General features: G+C 36.8%; 1 protein-coding gene across 4 annotated transcripts in view; it reads right to left on the bottom strand.

The window, feature by feature from the left end:
- Nucleotides 1-26,503, bottom strand: part of Dennd1b (DENN domain containing 1B) — a 210,468-nt gene that overhangs the window by 116,815 nt on the left and 67,150 nt on the right. For all 4 annotated transcript variants that reach the window (XM_075988141.1, XM_075988142.1, XM_075988143.1 and 1 more), the window contains exons 4-7: nucleotides 21,229-21,278; nucleotides 19,258-19,377; nucleotides 5,846-5,915; nucleotides 4,982-5,062 (exon numbers count right to left, since the gene is read on the bottom strand). In XM_075988141.1, coding sequence (XP_075844256.1) covers nucleotides 4,982-5,062; nucleotides 5,846-5,915; nucleotides 19,258-19,377; nucleotides 21,229-21,278 — 321 coding nt within the window. The remainder of the gene's footprint in view (nucleotides 1-4,981; nucleotides 5,063-5,845; nucleotides 5,916-19,257; nucleotides 19,378-21,228; nucleotides 21,279-26,503) is intronic.

Below are 26,503 nucleotides of genomic sequence, written 5' to 3'. Positions count from 1 at the left end.
CAGATAACTATACCTTGAAAGCAGCTTCATAAGATTTGGAAGCTATTATAGACTATCAATTCAAAACTATCCAACAGGTATATAGAAAGGTTTTCACATCACCAAGCACTAGAGAAATGCAAATAAAAGCTCCAATATGCTACTTCACTCCTGCTGTAGAATAACCCCTCTGTATGTTGTGAATATGTTTTATTACCATTGGTTAAAAAAGACTCTGAATTGGCCATTAGCCAGGCAGAACAGAACCAAGCAGGAAATCCAAGCAAAGATAAGGGAGAAGAAAGGTGGAGTCAGAGAGAAGCCAGCAGCAGCTGGATAAGCAAGATGTGAGGTAGCAAGCCATGAGCGTTATGGTAAAATATAAACTAATAGAAAGGGGTTAATTTAGTTGTAACAGCTAGTTAATAATAAGCCTGAACTAACAGGCCAAACCGTTTGTAATTAATATTAAGCCTCTGAGTGATAATTTTAAAAGGGCCTCAAGATCAGGCAGGATAGAAGAAGCTTCTGTTTACACACTCCAGTTCGACAAATATGATCAAGTAGATGAAAAGTAGAAAGCACCAAGGCAGCTGTAAAGAGAACACCAATACATGGCTGGTGGAAATGAAATATGGGAAACAAAATGGAAGCGTCTCCAAAAGGTAAAAATAAAATTATCCACGGATGCAGCAACCCCACTCGGTGTGCACTCGAAAAGAAGGACACGAGTGAATCTGCATAGCATGTTCACTGCTGAGGCACTGCCCCCTTGTTCATGGAAACACTGCTCACAATAGCCAGGCAAGGGAATCAACCTTGCATTTCACTAATACACATACATTCTAAAGGTAATTTTATTTATACCCATGCACAAACATGGCAACTACTATCTAGCTAGTAAAGTGAAATTTTGTCATTTGTGATAATATGGTTAAATTGAAGAATGTTACACTAAATAAAGCAATAAAAATAGACACATGATTCCACTCATATATGCAATAAAAAACTTGAGCTCATAGAATCAGAGAGATATCATAGCATACTCCATCAACAAATACAGTTATTCTATTAAAAATAAAATAAAAGCTTGGAGCACAGCTCAGTGGTAGATGGCAGGGCCATGGGTACCATATCAAAACAAAAAAAGACTAAATAAATAAGACCTAAATGCAGTACATTTTGTGAAGATTTATTTAAATTCATATGATGATGTGTGTTTGTGTATATATACACATGTGTGAGGGTGCCTGTGGAGTTCAAAAGAGGGCAGCAAATCCCCTGGTACCAGAGTTACAGGCAGCTGTGAGGCACTGACTTGGATGCTGGGTACAAAACTAATCCTCTACAAAAGGGCCTCTACCTGCTGAGCCATCTCTCCAACTCCAGAGTACATTTTTACTGCTTAGTAATACCTTACAACACCTGCTTCCATTATTTATTAAGTATGTATATTTTAATTGAGCACATAAATCTTGAACTAAGTATTTGTATTGCTTTATAAATATAATAGTTTTTAAAAAAAAATATGTCTTCTTTTCATAAAATCTAGGCCTCTTTTGATGTCTTCCATTTCTCCTACCTCTCTACTACATGCCGACTAACCACGACAGTCTCTGCATTATCTGGAATTCAATGACCTGTGAGTCTTGAGTTCCTCCTTACCTGGACTTTTCTCTAGTTCTCACCTGATTTCCTTTCTTTTTCATAATAGTCTGTCTAGGGGAGCAGATCAGACCTTTTCCTCCATGCTCCCAATAAACTATTAGATAGCAACAGCTACGCCTGTTGAAGACTTCTCAATTTGAATTCAAAATTCCATGTTCTCCTGGGCTTTTCATTCTATAGTTTCCAGTGAAAATTTGATTCTATGCACTGTGGAGTTTGCAGCAAAGATTTGAGAAAAAAACAAACATGGTCAACCATGTGGTGAGAACTTCATACACAGAAACAGGGCAGCTTCTAAAGTCAGCCAAACTCCAAACGGGCTTTGGACTAAAAAGAAAGGATGTGTTCACTTAAAATTCTAACCAAAACAGTAAGAACAGAGTGTGCTGAGGTGTGTGACTTTTGTGTATGCTGCATTTGTTTAACTCTGTGAAGCTGGGATTCTTTGCTGTCTAAAACACCTGATGTGCACTAAAGAGATGAACTGTCAATAGTGAGGCAGGAGCAAGGATAGGTAAGGCTGGCAGGCAGAGTGTAAACAGAAGGAAACCGATGACCAAGAGAAGAGGAGAGGAGGACATCAGAGGTCAGCTACCCAGCCAGTCACAAAGAAAGAAAGAAAGAAAGAAAGAAAGAAAGAAAGAAAGAAAGAAAGAAAGAAAGAAAGAAAGAAAGAAAGAAAGAAAGAAAGAAAAGGGAAAGGAAAGGAAAGGAAAGGAAAGGAAAGGAAAGGAAAGGAAAGGAAAGGAAAGGAAAGGAAAGGAAAGGAAAGGAAAGGAAAGGAAAGGAAAGGAAAGAGATAGAGAAATAGGGAAAGATGGGCAGTGGTGGCGCACACCTTTAATCCCAGCACTTGGAAGGCAGAGGCAGTTTAATCTCTGTGAGTACGAGGCCAGCCTGGTCTACCTGTGTCAAAAAAACAAACAAACAAAAAAACAGAGGCAAAAGGTAGTCAGGATAATTTAAGATAAGAAAAGCTAGCAAGACACAAGCCAAGCTAAGGCTGGGCATTCATTACTAAGAACAAGCTTCTGTGTGTGTGATTTATTTGGGAGCTGGGTGGCAGGCCTTCCCAAAAAACAAAAGAATAAAATGTCACACAACAAGAGTGAAATAAAATAGTGAGAAAGGAAAGAAAAACTTGAAGTAAAGCTAAGAGGATGACCCTGAAAGTCTAAGCCAAAAATTTGGAAACTGTCTGTATAAAATGGGGAGTTACAGGCAGATATGGTAGCTACTTGGGAGGCTGAGACAAAAGGATTACAAATTGGATGCCAGCCAAAGCAACACAGTAAGGCTCACGGCCAGAAGGCACTACTCTGTCTCAAAAAAATGTTTAAAGGTTCTTGGCTACTTTAGCAGTGTGAGGAAGGGATCCATCTCATATGGCATGGTTTTCCTTAGAGAAAACCTAAAACTATTATTCTGCAAAACGATCTTAGCAATAAAATAATTCCTAATGACATATTGACATAACCATAGATCAGAACCTCACTCGACCCTCATCAAGGAAGATTCTTCTTGTAATAAGTGGGAAAGTGACACAGAGACCTACAACTGGACAATGTGCATAAAACGAGAGACTTTGGAACTCTCAGTCCTAGACGGAATGCAGTTATCAAAGCCCTCCCTGCAATGCTCACGGGTCTATGAGGCAGAGGAAGCAGAAAGATTGTACAGTAAGACATGATGGATGGATGACTCCGAGGAAACACTGTCTTCCATACCCAGCATGACTCATGCACATATGAACTCAGCGACTGTGTCAGCATGCACAAGGCCTGCACAGGTTCAAGCCAGATAAGACCCAGCACTGAGAGAGGGAAATGGACTCGAAGTCCCACCTCTAACCAAGAAGCTATTTGCAACTGATAGTAGATATCAGAAAGAAGAAAATTAGTTTTCTCCAATGGAGTGTCACTGGGTACACCAACCACCCTTTAGGGTGGTCCTCATGCCTAGCTGTAGTTGGCCAACATACATGAACTCCATGGATTTCTTTTGGGAGTGTTTTGTTTTATTCGGGGTTCGTTGTGGTTGTTATACTTGTGCTGTTTGTTTGTTGGTTGGTTCAAGTTTTGTTGTTGTTATTGTTTCTGACAGAAAGAACATAAAATTGGAAATGTAGGAAGGTGGGAGAGGATCTGGGAGGAGTTGGGAGAAGGAAATATTTGATCAAATACAGTGTATAAAAAATGTAAATGAAAACAAAATTTTAAGGGCAGGGGTCTCCATGATGGAGTGGGGGCCTAGAATACCTAATGCCTAGGGAACCACTACATTTTTTTAAGTTACAAAGTAAAGAGTTACAATTTTTTAAACAGAGAATAAGAGTTTAAGGAAGTGTTTACTCTGACGGCTTTAGAAGACAGAACTAGAAGGAGGGGAATCTTTTAAGTAGACCTGCCAAGAAACTGAATGGGAGTGCACACACTGGGACTTCAGAAATGGAAGAAGAGAGCACAGCTATCCGTGCAGTGCAGGGCATAACAGGCATGAAGACATTATTTCCAAAGAAAGAATATGAGAATAGCAATTTCATTATCACTCAAAACTTCAAAAAGCCTCATATGAACAAAGATTAAAGCTGAATTTCCTCCAAGGTTTTCTTCCCCTATTAATTTTTTCTTCTCTTTTGAAAAAGAAAAAAAAAACAACATATTTGCAAGAAAAGGTGAAAGTATCATTAAATAAATCTATTTTATTTAAAAAATTAACAAAAGATATGAATGAAACCTCCATCGTTATCTACAACTTTGGATATTTACAAGTCCCCATAATACAAATCCTGGCATATCAACCTAAATATATAAAAGGGGCAAAGTTCGCTGAAAGTCTCAGCAGAAAATTGCCACCATAAGCTTGTTGTTCACAAGAATGCTGGTCACATTCCAGGGTTTCATAACTAACCTGGAAAGTATGTTCCCATGTAAGGAAAGACAGGACACTTTAGCTGGATCTTCATTTTTCATGTTACTATGCAACTTTCTCTTCTGAAGCATGCCTCATTTCAGGAGAGGTTTTGAGTATGTGTGCATGTATGTGTGTGTACATGTGGGTATATGATTTTATTATGTATGGATTTCATTTCAAAATCCAGTGTTCCTTACAACCAAAATATTCCCACAGATTTGCCTACTGTCAGCACATACTAGCTTTTCTTCAATTTAACAGCTATAATAATATGCAATACAAGTTATATGAATCACCCCATGTCACAAGTTGACATTAGCACTAAACAAGGCTAACACAAACATTGAAATTTTCCTGGAAACAGGGTGACTTGGCAAATGCATCCTGGATTGTCTCCAAAAAGAAGGTATAAAGTACATACCACACTCAAGTTGACAGGCGTGTTTGCCTTCGGTACTGGGTGATTATAGAGTGCTTTGAGAGTTTCATTCAAATCATCTTCCTGAAACAAAGAAAGAATCATTTAATAATTAAAATACATAGGAAGCAAATAATTAAAAATATCCTTGGGAATTACTAATAGGAATGTAAAATGGTAAAAAAAAAACAGCAGAAAATAGCATGTATGATCTTTCCTTAAATAATGAAACACAGAATTATCCCAATTTTCAGTATTTACGCCTCCAGACATACCTTAAAAACAACTGAATGTAACTACCAAAACAGGCTGTTTTGTTTGAACTTGGAGCTTTATATGTGCCTGGTAAAGCTCTCTACCACTAACTATGAATGGGTCTAATGAGAGAGGAAGCTGAACAACCATCTTTGTTCAGATGTCTTACTCAAAATACATACAAGGTAGATGCAGCTTAAACGTCCACTAAAAGATGAATGAATGAATAACTTGTAGTGTAACTCATGCAATCAACGATCCACCAGCTTTTAAAAGGTAGAGGATTCTAGGAGGTGGCACAGCAGTGGAACCTTGAACATATTACATTAAAAGAAATAAGCAAGGACAAACATTGGTGGGTCCACCTGTGTGGGGCCCTTCTGTTAAGAAGGCAAATATAGATATCGTGGCAGGTGCCAAGGAAGAGAAGAAAAGTAAATGGCAAACTATGTTTTAATGAGTGAAGTACTTGGGTTTGTTCAGGTATGTTGTATTGGTGATTAAAAACAATGTGTGTGATAAAAAAATTATAATCTTTGAAATGACAACACTGCTCCTTCTATGCTATATATATTTAAACACAATAAAGCAATAGAAAAAAAGTCAGCTTACCAGTTCCTTCGCCAAGTAATCTGCCAGAGTGTTGAGAAGCTTATAGTATACTTCAAACCACGGCAAATAACTGGAAGGAGAATTTACAGGTATGTAAAACACCTGGAATTTATGACTAATAAATAAGCAGGAAAATGAAAACTGAATTGAGAAAAGAACTGGAGAAAAAGAACTTAGCCCATGTTTTCTTTACTAATTCCAGAAAATGCATGACTATTATTATGGTAATATTAGTTATATATGCTTCCACCTTAAGTCAGTGGCATCTGCAAAAGGACTTAATCCTGTGTCAAAGCAAGCACTGCAAAAGGGTATCCACAAGCTAACTATAAATCTATGTCCAACTGCAGCCACATGTCACTTTACTGGAGAGAAGTGAGACCTTAAGAAATGTGTCCTTCATGTGAGTGTCCCAAAGTACATTTATATAAATTAAGATGTGGGCAATGTCACAGGGCCACTACTGTAGAGTGGTCTATCATTGACTTATACAGTATACAGCACACATTTGAATCTCTTTATAAATACTTCCCAGTTGATACATAATGCAACAGAACCATTTATACAATTAATTCTTCAGAAACTATGTAACCATCATTGAAAATAAGGCCTACTCTAAAAACATGCATACAAAACATTTTCAATGACAAAACCAATTAGGATTTAAAATTTATTTTGCTATGTAAAACTATTCTTTACTTATGTATTTGCTTGTTATTTGCTCTTATTATTTATTTACTTATTTTCAAGCAGAGTCTTACTATTTAGACTACACTTATTTTCTAATTCAGTTTATTACTTTCTCTTTCAATACAAATGAACAGCCTAGGGTCAATGAGATAGCTCAGTGCCCACTTAAAGCATTTTCCATGCAAGCATGATAGTATGAACTCAACTCCTGGAACCCACGTAAGAAGGAACAGAAGTGACTCCCCAGAAAGCTGCCCTCTGATGACAGGCACATGCCCACACTTCTGCACTTTACTTATACACAGTAATGGTGGTTTTTAAATAGCTGAAGCACGAGACACATGTAGACAAATGTATGTTTATAATAAACGAATGGAAAAAACAGACTATGCCACAGAAGAGAATTTTAAAGAGCCTTTGTCCCTTCAGGCAATGAATAAAAGAGTGTGCTAACAAGCTAAACTTTAAAAAGTAACTATTGGAAAACAAGAAAGAGGGAAGGAGATAGCGTGTGGGAACCTTAGTTCAGTTCCTGGAATCACACACTGTTGGCTGAATCCACAAAGCTACCCTACGACCTCCACACATACTCTACAGTCCAAGAGCCACCACCACAATAAAAACTTTTTGGGGTGGGGGAGAAGAGTTTTCAGAAATTCTAGAAGATGAGGGGGGAAAAATCTCAAAACATGATAAGACAGAGAACAGTGTAAGAAAATTTCCTGGAAACTAGAATAAAAAGACAAATGAAGAGCTAAAAGGAGGAAAAAATACCACAGCACCAGCCTGAATCAGGCAGCTCCCAAAACAAAGAAAAGGGAACATTTCTTACAATATTAGCAAAATAGCTCCCCTTTTGCAGACTTGAGTCTTCTGATTGAAGGTGGGATGACGCAGGAGATGAGGAAGCCACACTTCAGTTTCCCGTGAAACTCAAGGATAGGAATAGAAAAAAAAAAAGAAAAAGGTGTTTCCAAGAAGACAAAGAGATAAGACACAAGAGGACCATCAACAAGTGTCACCAAACTCCTCAATACAGACCCTGCAAGTGAGACGGTGAAGGCTTTTCAAGCAGAAGGAAGGAGGCCAAGTGTAAGGGCAGAGTAACAGCATGCTCAGTAATTCCAGGATTCACGAATCCTCCTCCTGGCTTCAGGGAAATAAGGGAAACCATGAAAGAATGCAGGGGCATGGGAAACACAATAGAGACCACAAAGAACAGAGAAGTCCAGGGCCTAAGGTGCCCAAAGGTTTAAGACCCAGTTTGACAAGGAATTAGCCTGCGAGCAAACATTGGACAGGCTCACAGTAGGCATGTTGATGCTTTGTGTGGGAACCTAGAAAACTCTGCACATATTCGTGATACCTCTGAAATCATTTATGGATGTGAAAATCAAGCCCTAGATTTTAGATAGCAATTCAACTATGCCTTATTAAAAAAATACAATAATAATCCTTCATATTACAACTTTTAAACAATTCAGTGTAACATGTGTTTCCCGCCATGGTTTTTCTACTCAGTATTCATCTGAAGTCATTTGTTCCTCAGGTCACACCTGACAGAGAAGCAAGTGTGCCAACTACAATCTCCTCTACTCCCTACCCCCTCCTCCAAATCCAGTCAAAAAACACCCAGGAATCCTAGGACACAATGAAAAGATGAAATCTACAAATAATAGGAAGAGAGAAAGGGGAAGAAATCCAGGTCAAAGACACACACACACAAACCTTTTTTTAATAAAATTATAGAAGAAAATTTCCTAACAATAAAAAAGACAAGCATATCAAGGTACAAGAAGCATACAGAACACCAAATAGACTGGACCAGAAAAAAAATTTCCATCAGCATTTACTCGAAACACAAAACATACAAACCAAACAAAAACAACTGGGGGCAAATGGCTATTAAAAGTTGCAAGGGGTGGCCTTTCTCTTTCTCTTCTGGTCCCAGGAGCCATGGGTTACCCTGCAGACTTGGCCAAGACTAAGAACCACACCACATACAACCAGTCCCAAAACGGCATCAAGAAACCCTGCCACAAAGATAGGATTCTCTTAAGGTGCACGCTGACTGGGACTTATTTACATGTTTGTCTGATCATGTCTTTCTGAACTCAAGCAACCTTCCTTAGGTTGTCGTTTTGTTTCATTCGCGTACATAAAGTGCACCGACACAGAAGAAAGGCTGTCTACAGCATTACACTGTAGCCGCCCCATTCTTTCAGGTCCTCAGATCCCAGATCCAGCAGGCAAGATCTGCTGAGGTCAACTGAAAACTCGAAACGGTTTTGACTCCAAGTTCCCAAGGAACATATGCTTTGCCATGAAGCACAACAGGAAAGGTCTGAAGAAGTAGGCAAACAATACAAAGGCACTGAGTGCACATGCAGAGGCCATTAAGGCCCTTGTGAAGCCCAAGGTGGTTAAGTGCAACCACAAACCTAGCCTTCTTGCTTTCATTGCTCACCCCAAGTTTGGGAAGCAGATTCTAAACTACACAGCCAAGGGTCATAGACTATGTCAAACAAAGCCCAAGGCTCAAACCAAGGCAATGGCCTCAGCTCCAGCTCAGGCTCACAAAGGTGTCTGAGTTCTTTGTGAAGGCCCCATAGAAAGGTTTCCATTTGCCAGTGTGAAGACAGACACACAGATGTGACACACCTACACACAATAGTATATCAATACACACAATAGAAATATTAGGAGGCCAGTGCCCTATACTATTTTTGCAAATAAACTTGAGGCAAGATCTGTATAATAATTTTAAAAGGGTGCAAGCAAGGGAAAAGGACCAAGCCAAATATAAAGACCTATTAGGGTAACACCCGACTTCTCAGGTGAGACTCCAAAAGTCAGAAGGGTCTGAGTAAACAGAGATTGCTCCCTCATTTCCCGGCCACTTAGTTCCAAATAATCACACAGAAACTATATTAATTACAACACTGTTTGGCCAATAGCTTAAGTGTATCCCTAACTAGCTACTATATCCTAAATTAAGCCATTTCTACTAATTGTGTATCACCACGAAGCTGTGGCCTACCAGTAAGTTTCTTGCATCTATTTCCTTTGGCAGCTACATGGTGTCTCCTTGACTCTGCCTACTCTCTATATATATTTCTGTTCAGCTATCCCACCTGGCTTTACTCTGCTAAGTCATGGGCAAAAACAGCTATATTCATCAACTAATAAAAGCAACATATATACAGAAGGGCATCCCACATCATTTCCCCTTTTCTTTTTAAATAAAAAGGATTTAACTTTAACATAGTAAAATTATATATAACAGAATAGATACCAAGCAAGAATTACAGTTACAATATTTTTTGTGAGTCTAATGTTTTATATATAATTTATCTTTTATCATAACTGAGGAAAGCTGCAGAGGCAGGAGGATCTCTGTGAGTTCGAGGCCAGCCTGGTCTACAAGAGCTAGTTCTAGGAGAGGCTCCAAAACTACAGAGAAAAAAAAAAAGAAAAATTCTAACTATAACTATTTGTATTCAACTCTTCAGAGACCCCAGAAAGATATAATATTACCTAAATTAACAGGACATGCATTGTAAGCAACTTCCAAAGTTCTAGAACTGACAGAGACATCTCACTACCTTCTGGACAGGTGTTCTACACTCTAAGAGATCACAGAGACCAGATCAGATCATTATAGTGAGCAAAATGGTCAATCACAATAGATAGAGAAAGAAAGGCATTCCAAGATAAAACCAAATTTAAGCAGTATCTATCTATAAATCCAGCCCTACAGAAGGAGCTAGAAGTAAAACTTCAGGCTAAAGAAGGTAACCAAGCCCAAGAAAACATGGGATGAAATAATTTCAGAATAGCAAATCAAAAGGTGGGGGAGACACATCACAACAAATAACAGGAATCAACATACGCTGCTCTTTAAAAACTCTCCATATCAAAGGTTTCAAACCATCCCTACCCTACCCTCTGCCAGGAGACACAGACTAATGGAACAGATAGAAAAACAGGACCCATTCTCCTGTTACGTCCAACAAACACACCTTAACACTAAGGGCAGACATCACCTCAGGGTAAAAAGATGGAAAAAGATATTTCAAGCAAATGAACCTACAAATTAAGCAGGTGTAGACATTTTAGTATCTTAAAAAAAAAAACAGACTAACCAGTAAAGATAGGGGAGGATATTACTACTAATCAAGGGGAAAATCCACCAATATAAGATATCAGTTCTTAACATCTATGCCCTAAAGACAAGGACACCCAAGTTTGTAAAAGAAATACTACTACATCTTAAATCACATACTTATCAACACACTGAGAGTTGATACCACATTCTCGCCAACTGACAAGACATATGGACATAAACTAAGCAGAGAAATATGGAGCTACATTATGGAATAAAACAAGTGGGCCCAATAAGTATTTATGGAACATTTCACCCAAACACAAAAGAATATCCCTTCTGAAAAGTGGGGGAAAGGTACAGCTCGATTAAAAACAATAAAGTATAAAATAAAAAAAAAGAATATCCCTCCTCAGCACCTCATGGAAATCTATCCAAAATACACAAACTCAGACAAATTCAACAGATATATAAAAATCAAATAATATCCTGTGTCCTATCTGATCACTACATATTAAAACTGAAGAAAACAGAAATCTTAGAAATTTATAAAAAAATCAACAACTTACTACTGAATGAAAAATGGGTAAAGAAAACATTAATAAAAACATCCTAGAATTGAGTGAAAATGAAGAAATTAAAAAACCCAAACATTTGAGACATGACGAAGGAAGTTCTAAGAGGCAAGTTCATAACACTAAGTGCCTACATAAAAAATTTGGAGTGATCTCATAGCAAAAAAAGAACTCACAATCAGAAGGAGTAGACAGCAAAAAATAATTGAACTCTGGGCTAAAATTAATAAAACAGAAACAAACAAAATAACAACAACAACAAAAGTACAAAGAATCAATGAAACAGAGGTGGCTCTTTAAGAAAAATCAAATAGATTGACAAACTTAACCAAATTAAATAGAAGGCAGAAAAATAATATTCAACCTAACAGTTATAGATGAAAAGGGGACATAATACCAGACTACCAAGGAAATTCAGAGAATAATAAGAACATACCTTAAAAACCTGTACTGCACCAAATAAGAAAATCTAAAAGAAATAGATAAGTTTCTTGATATGTAACACCTAAAAATGTTAAATCAAGATCAGATAAACAATGTAAAATGACCTACAACCCCTATTAAAATCGAAGCAGTATTAAAAGTCTCCCAATCAAAAAGAGCCCGGGGCCAGTAGTGCAGAATTCTACCAGAGTTTCAAAGAAAAGTTAATGCTAATAATCCTTAATTTATTGCACAAAAGATAAACAGAGGAACATGGCCCAAATTTGCTTCAAGACCACAGTTACCATGATACCTAAAACACATAAAGGCCCCACAAATTTCACTTACGAACATAAATGCAAAAATACTCAATAAAATACTTGAAAGCCAAATCCAGGAACACACCAAGAAGATCATCCATGATCAAGTGATCACATCCCAGAAATTCAGGGATGGTTCAACATATATAAATTAATAAATGTAATCCATCATATAAACAAACCAAAAGAGAAAAACCACACAATCATCTCATTAGATGCAGAAAAGGTCTTTGACAAAATCCAACACCCTTTCAATTCAATCCCTATCACAATTCCAACACAAGTCGTCACTATTTTTAGAGGACAATTTTCTGCTTTATATGAAGAAGAAAAAGGAAAAATAGGAGAGCTAAAATAACCCTGAATAAAAAAAGAACTGCGGACGGCATCACCATCCCTACTTTAAGTTCTACAGAGTTATAGTAATAAAAGCAACATGGTACTGGCACAGAAATAGACTGGTTGATCAAAGGAATCGAACTGCAGAATTGAAGACCCAGGTATGAATCCACACACCTATGCACATCTGATTTTTTGTTAAATAAAGACCCAGAAATATACATTGAACAAAAGATAGCATCATCAACAAATGGTGCTAGTCAAAGTAGATGGCTGCAAATAGATCCATACTTATCACCCTGCACATAACTCAACTCCAAAGGAATTCTCTGTGTTCACATTATATTTCTGAAATAAAAGGACACTCAGACTTCCGCAAGATCATTCCCTGACACATGAGCAAGTACTGTAACAACAGTGAACAAAGTGAGGACATGTGTGGGTTCTCAGTGATGAGCTGCTCATTACAATAAATCATTCATACTTTTTAATAAAACAGCACTCCTATCTAAGTGGAACTGGTCTGTAAAGATCCAGACATGCTCCTAAGAACAAGAGAAAGCAAAGGCATTTCTGCTGCAAACCCACAGCCAGGCAGAGCAGAGACTGCAGACTGGCTATCTGCAGCTGCAGCCAACCAACCCAGGGCTCTGTTTTCTACACCAGCAGTTTTGTGGTTGTGCTTAATCTAATACACTGCTAGTGTCTAAATCTCAGATAATATATTTGAAAAATCTTGTTCCTCTAGAAATGTTAAGGACTGGACTCTAGCCACACAACTTTCCTCTAACAGAGCCTAGGCCGAGAGGCGTTCCTCTGGGCCCTGTGGTGTTCAGCACACTGCACTTTCCTCAATTTCCTATAATGAGGCGCCTCGCCTATTTCTCCTTTGGTCTCCTGGCTGATGATCCCTGAAGTAAACTAAATCCACAACCCACGATAGGAAGCAAGTGCTCAGCAGAAGTACTACCTCTGACTTCCTACCTGATGATGGCCCACAACGGGAGAAAAGAACTCCAGGGTTTGAATAAGATTCTATTTCACTTTTGTGGCAAAATTTGTGGCAAGATAAATGACAACCCTTTTTTTAACAACATTTTGTCTAAAATTTTTTGCTTGACTGTAACGCATACAATAAATATTGTAAATCATCTGTGCTTTCAAGGGTAAGAAATACTCTCGTGGGTTTTAATTTGTGGGATGTTTGGTTTTTTGTATTTTCTTGGCTAATTTCTAAGCAATATTTGTTCAAAGCAATCTTCACAAACATATAAAATCTAAATAATTACCAGTAACTTAAATTTTCCCCTCTTTTTGTACTTCCAAACATACTTAAAATACATTTTTTGCGTTTTTTAATTAACCAACCATAAGAATGCCAGGAAGTTAAAAGTGCCAACCAAAAATGGAAAATGAATCTGCTTTCTCATTTGAATGTTTTAAAAGTAAAAATGCAGCCTGATCAACAAACTGTGTGACTGTTATAAATTTGTAAATATATAAACATAAAACAAATTACTCCTCAAAAAGCCAGGAGTCTAAGGTTTAATTCTAAGATTATGTCCTAAATTCCAATGAAGACAAGAGGCAAAAGACAGATGCATACACCAAATCAGAAGCTCATCTGGTGGCGTCAGAAGACTCCGCCACACTTGGACTTCCACTATAGTGCTAATAAAATTTTTACATTCAAAAGTCAAAGGTTAAATAAAGGAAAGGAAATGCTTTTTGTCAAACAGTCAAACAACTGCTACCAGCCTGAGTGATCAGCAGGAACCTAACACATAGTAATCAAATAAAAGGAAGGAGCCGGCCTTTCCTTAGGAAAACCTCTCATGACTAGAGGCTGCTTGTCTGCTAGAAAATTGACACAAAATGTGCAAAATTGAAACATTCTGCTTCTAGGGGATTTGTCCAAAGGAAGAGTGTGAAGCCTTCAAGTTCGGCATGAGTTACAGGTAGCAAAGAGGGCTACAAAAGCTTTAACCATAAATCTGCCTTCCTCGTTAGAGTATTTCATTTTGAACCCTTGGCGACATTTTTATAGTTGTAAAATTACGGTAATGAAATTAGAGAGGAAGAGTATGTCTTTCTTTGCTAGCATATGAAAGCAATTTTAAACATAAGCAATAAGACAAGTTAGTGATCTAAGAACAGCTTTGAAATCTTGCTAAATCAGGACAGACATTTCAGAGAAAGAACTCTAACAACACAAGCCTCAAATTAAATGTCATTTTAATATTACACTAGACTAAATTTTAACTGTTCTTAAATAAGATAAATAGCATTAAAAAACATATTAACTGCCAAAAAATAAGATAAGATAATTCTAGGAGAAAAGCAACATGTGGTTTTAGTAGCATGTGTGCAGGACCAACTTATCAGGAAAGTAAAAATAAAATTGATCATTGTCTGATTAATCATGTATGGTATTTCTGCATAGGAGAATATTACAGTCATCAGAGCTCTCATGAACTACTTTAAAAATATCCAAGTAGTTTTCAAATTTAAATACTGGTAATAGTCATCCCTTAATTTGATAAACTGAACAGCAATATGTAAATATACCTTTGGTCATGAGGAAGTAAGACTGAAACATAAATGTCACAGTGCAAATATTCTATGTCACAAATATAAATGATTTGTATTTTCTTCTGTAGATCTCTCTGGATGCTCTGTGACTTGCTGGTGAAAGGATTTTGTCAAGTTCCTCAGTAAGTCTTAGCTGTAGTAAGAACAAGAATTCCAATCAAAGGCTTTGCTAGTCTGACTGCAAACACTCCTTAAAGCTTCTTCAGTCTCTAGTCACAGCCAAAAGAACAGCTCCTCTCTCACCAAACTGGAAGCCTAGTCACAGATGTAAAAGTCTGAGAAATTGAGTAGCTCTGTAGACACTCTTACGTTCCTTCCCCAGATCTTTTCCACAAAAATAACTATTTAAATCTAAGTTTTAAATATGTGTAGAATGTATATTATATGTTTGTATAATGTTTATATTATCTCAAACTTTTTTCTGGTACATTCTATGTGTATGGTGGGCAGTGGTGGTGCACTCCTTTAATTCCAGCACTTGGGAGGCAGAGGCAGGTGGATCTTGGTAAGTTTGAGGCAGCCTCAAGTTCCAAGACAGTCAGAGCTACACAGAGAAACCCTGTCTCGAAAAACAAAAAGCAAAAGCAAAATAAACAAAACAAAAAAGGATAAAATCTACCAAGTATTGCTTCAAGGTAATAAGTTTTCGAAATATGTAACACATTTTTCAGCTAATAAACACTTCCATATTGACCGATTTACATGGAAATCAGAGAATATTTGGATTCCTAACTGTCACAGTCACCCCATCAACATGTTATTTTTCTTTCAGAGATCACCATTTCACATCTTGATCTTAAATTAAATTTCAGTGGTGTAGAAAAAAGCCACCCACTTTTTGTTCTTAGTTCTATGGAACTGCCGTGCTCAGGGGACCACTTCCTGTGCCCACTCCAACACCTAGTAAGATAACTTCCCTTCCCGCAAACACACCACATATATTTACCTGATGAGAGATGATCTGGATACCGTCCTACTAGTTTCTAACATAATTCCTACAGTTTTCACTTGGAGTTGATCATCTACATAACGATGGCATCTTAGAATATTAGAGCAGCACAGTGCTGTAGTAAACAATTTTTACAATATTACAGTATTTCTTTTATCTTTTGAGATAACAATATAATTACATCATTTTTCCCTTCCCTTTTCTCCTTCCAAACTTTTTCATATACACTTCAATCTTTGTAAAATTAATTTATGGCCTCTTTTTTCATTAATTGTTGTTGCATACATATATTTATATTCCTAAACATGCAAGTACAACATGACCATTCTGTAAAATGCTAAATGTATATATGTGTTTCCATTGCTGAACATTGAATAAACAATGTAGCCACATTCCATGAAACTATTTTTAATAATAGTTTAATAATCCTTTGAGAATGTAATATAACATATTTTGATCATATTAACCACAACTCTTCCCAGATCCACTCTCACACCATACCTACCCAACGTTGTGTTCATTTTTTTTACTTTTTAAAACCCATTCAGTTCAGTATGTGTAACCTAAATATTCCTGGGGGCGGGGTTTGCCTTGGAGAGAGCGGTCCACCTACCAAGAGTCATACCCTTTAAGGAAATTGAATTTCCTTCCGTAGGAGGCTATAATTTACCAATAGCTCCCTAGCCAAGAGTGGGCACTTCTTGCCCACCTCATCATGGTGTGTGGTGTCATCCATAGGCTAGTGGTCCAGGATTCTAGAAGAAAGCAGGCTAAGCAAGCCATAGGAAACAAGGTAGTAAGCAGCCCCCCTCCATGACCTCCTGCCTCCAGGATCCTGCCTGGTTTGGGTTCCTGCCCTGACTTCCTTCAGGAATGGACTATGGATATGGCAGTATAAGTCAAATAAACCCTTTCTTCCCCAACTTGCTTTTTGGTCAGGAAAATAAACATCTCCTGTTTTCTCTCATACGTGGATAGTAGATTGGAAACTTTAGATATGTACATTTCATTTGGACTAGCCATAGAAAACAGAAAAACAGTGGGAGAAAGAGATCGGGATACAGTGATAAAGAGGGAAAGAGAATAATGGGACAGAACTAACTAAACACGGTGAGAAAGAGGAGGGCAGGGCAGATGAGGAAATATGGGGAGGGATAACTAATACGAAAGTGCACTAACTTTGAAGGACAAAGATGGAGACACCTCAGCAAGCCTGCGACACTTTTCTAATCCCAGAGGAAAGCAAGACTATTTTAATTAAAAAAAAATCCAATAACCAATGATGCTCACTACAAAAGGCTATCTTATTAACATGTTTTTTACTTCTAATTTATTATATTCACAGGTAAAAGTACTTCTAACTCAGAAAGCCAAAAAACATTCAGCTGTTCTCACAAATGCACAAGTTTGAGTCTACATTATAACTACTACAAATTAATGACAAATGGCTTACAGACACATATATATATACATACATAATTTAACAAGAAGCATATTTCATGTTTTATATTAATGTTTCCAAATAATGATAGCTTTCCCAAATTTAAAAACCATAAGAAACTTATATCAACTATGGTAAACATATAGTAATTATTTTGGCTTACTAACAGGTTCAATATATTCAAAATATTTTGAGATTAAAAACAAGGCACATTTCAAACTCTTTAATTATAAATAGTATCATGAAATAAATTTGAAGGATACAGATTCAAATCTAAACAATGATGTCTATAACTTATTCTCAAATGGGTCATTAAAATAATAGGGAAGACAAAAAGAAGGCATGAGGAGAGAGAGGATGTAACTGATGACTCTGGGGATGCACACACAGCAGCTCACTGTACTATGGAATTCTCTGTAAATTTTGATTTTTAGTGAAAATTTTCAAAAATTCGTAGAAAGCAATTAGAAAATACATATTGTCTTAGTTTTTCACAGGGAAAAAGCTAACCTTGTTAGAGTACACAAAAAATATGCGCCCCTTTAAACTTTAGCTTTGAAACTAGGATAAAAGAGACTCTATTAAAACTCTAAACCTCCAAATCCATTCCACTATCTAAACAATCTTCTTCAGCTAAAACTTTCAACATTTGGACAAGTTGTGGCATTGCATGTCTTCAATTCCAACACTCAGAAGGCAGAAGCAGGCTCATTGTGAGTTTGAAGCCAGCCTATTCTACATAAGGAGTTCCATATCATACAAGGCTTGTGGGGGAGGGGGATCAACCTATACTTTGAAACATAAGGTTCTTTTGGGAAAAACATAAGTTTTAAGTAATATTATTACCAAGAATAAAAAAGTGATCTCTCAGTGAAAAGGACATATATTCTAAAATATTTATCCATTTTGATTTGAATAAAGAAAAAGTTATTCAGCTCCAACATTTGTTTTATTAAACAATAGAACTCACTATATAGCAGAGACTAACATCAAATTTGCAACCATCCTGCTTCTGCTTCGAGTACTGCTAATACAGACATGTACTACATGTCTCTCAGTGATTGACAAATACAGCTCAGTAGGAGAAGCCACACGCTTTATACCAAGGTGCTCTAGTTTGAATGACATGTCCCCCATGGTTCAGGCGTTTGAACACTTCATCTCCAGTAGGTGCCTGTCTTAGTAGTTTTAGAAGGGATGGCCTTGCTGGAGAAAGTATTTCACTAATCCACCAGCTTTCATAGTTAAAGCTGCTGACACCATTCTGAGTTGGCTCTCTTATTTCCTGGTTATGGTTTGAAATGTGAACTTTCAGCTGTTTCTGCCATCATACCTGCTGCCTTCGGCCATGTTCCCCGCCATGAGGATGATGAGCTCTTATCGCTCCAAAACAATAAGCACAAGATAAACCACAGCAATAGAAAAGTAATAATATAAAAGGCTTCTTTTATATGTTCATCTGAAAATGGAATACTATTTTTCTATAATCATTTCTATTGAGTCTAGAATTGAAATTTCTATAATATATGTACATATGTACGTATGTATATATGAGTAAAGAATTCTACTTTTTTTATAGGCTATATCCAGATTCTTTGTTCACCAAGACATCTTACAGGAACTCTGAGTTTAAACACTTCTTTTTCAACTACCAACAAATCACAGTCCTTTGCAGGAGGGGACTATGAAATCTAGCAAGATCATCACATAACTAAAGCCCTATTTATTTCCAGCTTATTGTTTCCACTGGGAGAGGTAGGAGCTGCAACTAGCAGATATCTCCATTTCTCAAAAATAAATAGGAATATAAATTTTATAAAAAAAAAGTCCCTAAAGCACATAAGGTTAACAACATCTTTTAAACTTTTTAAAATTATAAAAAGTTACTTTGTTTGGATTTTTTTAAAATCCCAAGCATGATAACATAAAAAAGCAAGATACTTTATTTTATAGTCAAGTTTTGATTATAATTACTCACCTAAGAATACATAAACAAATTCTGCCTCCTGATGTGAGTCTGCAGAACCCAAATCTCTGCTTACTTTCAATGTCTGTCAGTACGAAGGTAAAGTGCTGTCCAACTTGATTCTGAGATGCCCTAAGATAAAACAACATCATAGCATTAAATCTGTGCTGATTTTCTTGAAGATAAAAAAGCTTGACTAGTATTTACATTGGCTTCACCCTCCCAATACTGGGTTCTAGAATCTGGCATGAGGATAACGAAAGGTGCATGAATCTGTACTCAACTCAATCAACTCATGAGTCATGAGTCCAGCATCACAGTAAGTTCTAATGGCTCACGGTTGGAGCAGATCAACAAATCAAATGCCTCACTCGGAAGTGAAGGCTCATCTTACATTTTCAGAAGAGTAAGTTATCCATAAAATACATCATGAAGTTGGAGCCATGGTTACTCGCTCTGCAGAAAAATCAATAAATTTAGTCTCTACACTCATCTCTAGCATCTCTCTCATCTAAGGTATTCTTTTCCCAAATTGTAAATGCTTGGAAAGCAAATCATATTGCTTCATCGTCTGATGGTGACCACCATCATGTTGAATTGTTTCTTCTGTTGACATTCTTACCCAATGTAGTACCATCTCAACAAGCACGACTGGTATTTTTCTTACTATTATCTTTTAGAACTATCAATACGCTACAGAATCAAACACCAACTCAAAAGAATACACTTCCTACTAAAGAAGCCTATCTGAGTTTTACCTGATTTTAAAATAAATAGGTTAGAACTCAATAGCATGTACCACTTCTGGATAAGAGATGATATAAGTCACTATACAAATGTTTATCTCTGCTTAAAATGCATCAACACACTTCCAAATACTGGCTCATAAAACCAGAATAGAACTCAAAGTTCTTTGTCCCAAAATAAAATACTGACGACATATAAATTTGGTTTTAAAATAGACATATGGATTTTTAAAAGCTGAAAAGTTACTGCTAGTATTCTAAAACTGCAAATTATTTGTCACAAAATGCCAGCTACTACACCAGTACAAATCTAAATGGACAGGGAATTTCATAAACTTCAAATAAATCCTCTAGTGATTAACATATGTTCTAGAGTTCAAGATACCCTCTTGTAGTTTTTCTTCCTTTATTTTGTTCTTACTATTGATTTAATACTATAATTTTGACGTAAGACAGAAGAACTAATACTCCAGAAAAAAGGTAAGAAAATATTTTTTCATTAGCAATATTTATTAGTAGTAACTAGCATATACTATTAGATCACTTTACAATCTATACACTAAAATTTCGATCTCAGTCCCACTAATCCTTGGCAAAATGTCTCCCTAAAATTTTCTTTTAAAAATTTTGTATATTATACTCAAATAAAACTAATAATAGTGATAAATCACATGAAATACAATAAATGTCACTATGTCCAGAGATATCTTATCTATTTATTATACTAAATTCCAACTACAAACAAAAAGTTCATTTAGTATTTGCAGTGAAATAGAAACACAATGAAATTGTCAAAGCTACTGGGGAAGTTTCCTACAGCTGCCGCAGTAACACCCTGTTCTATGTTGCTGTTCTTGGGAGACAATTGAGTTCACAACATCACACAGAAGCTTTTCCAATTAGGGTGAACTGGCAATGAAAGCAGGGTACAGACATCTAGTTTTAAAACACTATCTGAAGGCCCTAATCAATGACATTTTTTTTCTGCTAGTTCTTATAATCTATACCTGAAGAACAAAAAAAAGATATATAATCTGTGGTCAACATTGCTTTAAGACCTCCTCACTGGCCATGGCAGAGGAAGGAAAAGACTAATCTGAAAGACAATATCTAACTATCTAATTCTGAACCTCTCCTCTTCAGTGTGTGAACAGAAACCAATGAAGGTATGTGTCATTTTCTTACCATGTGTGCAATAAAAGCAAAAAGTCATCTTAATTATGAACTTATACTGTACCTTTCCACGTCAAAGGGAAAACAGAACTTGGGCACGCTCTGCAGTACTTCCTACAAATGCAAATTCAAAAAGAGAATGCTTCAGAATGTTTTTTAAATGCAGTTAAAACTTTTTGAGACATTTTCAAGGAGTGGATGAAGTATTTTTAAGACAAAGGCACAGGTTCTCAGACTGCAATAATTGATTATTAAAAAGGAATTAAGTGTGTGCTTTGGCAGATTGCACTGACAATGCCCGGACGCCCCAGGAGGGAAAGGCCTGGCCTGAAGGGTATTAACACCCTTGGCATCCCCGCTGGGATCCCCTTCAACAAGGCCATATGGATCTCACAAGAAGCACTGCACCATATGGGCAAGCTGTGTCTGCTGCTACTTGTACCACAGGCTAGCCACAGGGACTTTTCACAGATTCTGGCTCAAAAATATAAACGTTGTTTCAATTAAAATGCAGGCAGAGAAAAGGAAATGGAGTTGGCAGCGGAATGAATTACTGAGAAGTATAACAACTCTGCATGTCCCAAACTCAAATGTTTTCTTAATTAAAAACTTTGTATAGATTCTAAAATATACATTTGCATGTTTAAACACTTTCTACTATATTTATCCCAAATAGTCCTCTTAAATGTGTATCTTAAAATAAGTATCTATTAAAATATTGTTAAATAGTAAAATATTAAATATTAAAAATGAATGTTTTATGAAAATAGACACAATCTCATTAAAAATCTAGAGATAATATTTATTAAATTACAACAAAATCCAAACAATTATTAGATAGTAGGAAAAATAAGAAAAAAATTTCTTCGATGTATCTGAACAACACATTAAAATTTAATTTTGAATCTAAAATTCCATCTATAATTACAGGCATCATAAAAATTAAAGTTAAGTGATCTCATAAAGGAGCAGAAACTAAAAACAATGCCTGTTAAGAAACAAAGGAGAAAGTTACATTTTACCAGTAAAATCAGTCAGATCCAACAACATAAACCTTCTACAGAAATACACTAGGTATTTTTAAGTGAATTTCTTATTTTAAATATATATATATATATACATATATATACAGCAATTATCAGTTTAAAATAAAATACTGTAGAAATCCAATAGCAATACCTAAGAAAGCTTCAAGAGAACTAACCCACAGAAGCATAAAGAAAAGCTCTATAATAAGGGGAAAAAGCATCCTAGCCTTAGGGCAAATATGCAAGCTTGTTATCAATGTACCATTAAAAAAGTTTTAGCACAGGCCCGTGTGTAGAGAAAGTTATCTTACTCTTTATAATATTTTGCTAAATAAAATTAAAGAAGTCATTAGAAATGAAATAAATGACTGAAAACAGCTTACTACCAATAAGGACAGTTGTTTTCATTTGACTATTGCTTAATTGTTATCTTGTGTCATATAACAGGAAGTCATTTACCGTATATACTACACCTATAAAGAGTCGTATGATAAACTCTTGCAAAATTACCCACATAAACTATAAACAATAAAAAACATTCAAAGTCGTTGTCTACCTCTGAGTATATGTAAATTAGCTGTATATTTCACATACATTTTAATGCTCAAATTAAGAAGGAAGCCTCTCACTTCGTTGCTTAATCTTTCACAAACACCCCCTCTCTTCCATAAGCAACATGCATGCAACACACTTCTGCAGAACAGCCTCAGCTCGCTTCCCAACTGGCAGCAGCATCCCTCAGGGGACAAGTCTTTAAACCTCTTCACTCTTTAATATTCAACCAGCCAGCAGGTCTATAGACGAGTGTATAAACAGTAGAGGGGAAAAGCTCCTCTCAGCTATGTCAGTGACAGTGGCTATGCCGCTGCCTATTCTCCCCTGGCAGTGAAAGCAGGGGGCACAAAGACCAATAGCTCAAGTCCTCCGAGCTCCTAGGACTTAGTGTCTTCATTAATTGTAGGTGCAATATAAACTAAGATGACTTTAAACAGAGGAGGGTGAAGAGAGGGAAAAGCATTCAGATAGCTCTTGCTCTCTGAGTCACTTTATAATAGTGATAAATGAAAATATGTCTATGTATATTAGAACTAAGTGTGAGGTTGTATATTTGCATTCTCTCTCACACACAGCTCCTTCTAGACATGTATTCACAGGTTAGTTAGATTTGCCACTCTGCTGACCACAATTTGGGTATTTCTACAGAAACTTCCTTAACCAAGAAAATTGAGTTTCAGAATATTTCTAATTAAAATAGGTTATTCTCACACAAAAGCATCATAATTGCTAACATATGTCAAAGATAAAATCAAAATAACAAACAGAATGAACTAGAATATAAAATTTTCCAGACAAAGTACCAATGGGCAATAACATACATTTTATACATGTTCCAAAATAAGATATCTAATTATCATATTAATGACTGGAAATAACTCATGGAAACATCTTTCTTGGGTGTTTGTCCCACAGAATGTAGCTCACCTATAGCAGTGATTCTCAACCTTTTCTAAAATATAGCTCCTCATGTTGTGGTGATTACAAACCATAAAATTAATTTTGTTGCTACTTCATAACTAATTTTGCTGCTGTTATGAATTGTAATGTAAATGTCTGATATGCACAATATCTGATATGCAACCCCGTGAAAGGGTCATTTGACCCAAAGGGGTCATGACTCATGAGTTAAGAACTGACCTACAGGCTTGCAAAGAAGCCATCTTTGTGAGAGAGAGGAGTAAATGCTAGTATCTGATGGACAGTCTGCTCAGCCCAGGAAGCTGCCATGCAGCATCTAAGATGAAACAGGCCCTTAAGAAACAATCTACTTATTGTCGTTGTTGTTTTGTTTTTTGAGACAGGGTTTCTCTGCAGCTTTGAAGTCTGTCCTGGAACTAACTCTTGTAAACCAGGCTAGCCTCGAACTCACAGAGATCTGCCTGCCTCTGCCTCCTGACTACTGGGATTAAAGGTGTGCACCACCACTGCCCGGCAAGAAACAATCTACTTTTAAAAAATCTAAAATCCACAATGACAACGGTCTTAGAACTGTTTTAGAAAGACTATAAGATGAAACACATCACTTCTGCAACCTATTTCCCCTTCCACTTTCCCCAGCACTTCCTTCTGAGCAAATGCAAGAGCTTACTGAAGCTCCACACTTCCCTCTTTCCTGTTCTGCATAGAAAATCTAATATATACACCATGACTTCAACTTTATGTATTCTAACTTCTTACAGCTTAGGCAGTTTTATGAAGTCCACAGTTCATTCTCTCTCTCTCTCTCTCTCTCTCTCTCTCTCTCTCTCTCTCTCTCTCTCTCTCCCTCCCTCCCTCCCTCCCCCTTCTCTCTCTCTCTCTCTCTCCACACACACACACACATTTACTTTCCCACATCACTTTCGGAACAGACCAACACCTCACACTTAGGATGTTTACAACTGAAGTTACAGTGACACCATCCTCCCCAAAGACACAAAACCCAAAAATATGGCAATCATTTATATCCTTCCCCTGAGACTCTCATATATAATCAATCATTCACCAAGATCATTAATTAAATTTCATAATTATCTTGCTTTCCATAGCTGCATTTGACAAAGTGCCTCTTTCAGTAAACCTCTAAGCCTCCACTCCTGAGACTTTAGACTTTATCCAGCAGGAGCAGAAATAGCCTCAACTGGAAGAGATGCAGGATGGAAAGGTTTGGTCTCCTCTGACAGTCAGCACACCCAATCTTGAAGCTTTCCTGTGGATAATCACTGCTCCTCCAATAAACAGTGTAATAAGTGAGCCTAGAGCAGAGTTCAACAGCAGGTTGCAAGATAATAAAGAACAGCTGAACTCCCAAAAGCAGAGATGATGTAGATTCAGTGAGGGACTATTAACTCAGCATCTCCCTCCAGGAATCAGCATTGTCTTTCCTGGTCTACTCTAAGCATGCTGACTTTTGTCCTTTCCATGCAGTCGTGGAAGGAGCCATGAGCATTCAGCACATTACACAAGGACACAGCAGCAGTAGCCAGTACCCAGTGAAGAAAGCATCTCAACTCTCACTTTTCCATAAGCCCACGACGTGGTATTGAGTTAGGCCCAGAGCCACAGCCCCCTTGCGAATTAATCATGCAAGGTAGACAGTTATCTATGAGGCTCACCACAGACAAGCTAAGAACAACCAGAATCCAGACTCATTTGCTTTCAAATAAAATCTTAACACAAGTAATTACAAAGATTTTAGTGAACTAAATGTTCTCCACAATAATAGTATACAAATAATAAATTCACACTAAAGTTTTAATGTACATGTAAACACAGTATTAAATGAGAATAGTTCTCAAATATCATAATTGTATTTTATTAAAAAAAACTTCCAGAATCATCTTTACAACAAAGTTCTACCTAGCAATTTTAATTCAAACTTTTCAAAAATGGCAGTTTTCTAAAGATAATATTTGAATATAATCTAGGGCAAATAAGAAATAATAAAATGTAGGCATTTGATATACCTGTGCTTTATAAAAGGGAGCAATAAATTCTACCAAAATTTAAAAAAAAAATCAAGCACTACTCAGCCGCAATAGTTTGGGTAACAGAACTGAGCTCAAGCCCCACAATGTGCACTGAGATGTGGCAGGGCATCTCTGAGACGGCGAGAGAAACTGTGGGTCACACTCCATCCTCCATCCTCCTAGGGCAAACAGGCACACACGACCTGGGGACTCGGTCAGGGATATACCTTATTACCGAAGAGGCTATGGGAAATTACAGAGAGCCTCAGAGTCTTTTTAAGAAGTGTTTTCAACATACAGATTCTACTTTAAACTTGAGGAAAATATAATAAGCAGGATAACTGAGCCCAGTATGATATTTTTCCTCTTGGTTTTCACTTTTTTTTCTGTTTGGCTATTTTAATTAGAAATATTAAACTCATATTTACCCCTCCTCAAATCAGAAGACACACTGAATGTTTTCATATTAATATTGTTTAGATGGTTAATTCAAATTAACTTCACTATCAAAACTTCAAAATAAATTTTTATCATTAGAAGACTTGAGAAGGTCCATGAAGCAGATGCAGCGAGTGAGGAGAGAGCTATGTGGAATGTATTTAGAGAGACTGCTGGTAAGATTCTGTCAACTTGACACAAACTAGGGCCATCTGGAAAAAGGAACTGAGAAAATGCTTGTGTGAGCCTGGCCTGTAGGAGTGGTTTTCTCCCTTAGTGACTGATATGGGAAGAACCAGTCCACTGTTGGCAGTGCCATGCCTGAGCAGGTCGGTGGGCCTGGGCTATATATTTAAGAGCTGTGTTG

This window comes from Microtus pennsylvanicus, chromosome 10, assembly GCF_037038515.1.
Source record: "Microtus pennsylvanicus isolate mMicPen1 chromosome 10, mMicPen1.hap1, whole genome shotgun sequence".
Classification (NCBI taxonomy): Eukaryota; Metazoa; Chordata; class Mammalia; order Rodentia; family Cricetidae; genus Microtus; species Microtus pennsylvanicus.
The sequence above is the reverse complement of the archived record's forward strand: the minus strand, read 5'-3'. Positions and strand labels throughout refer to the sequence as shown.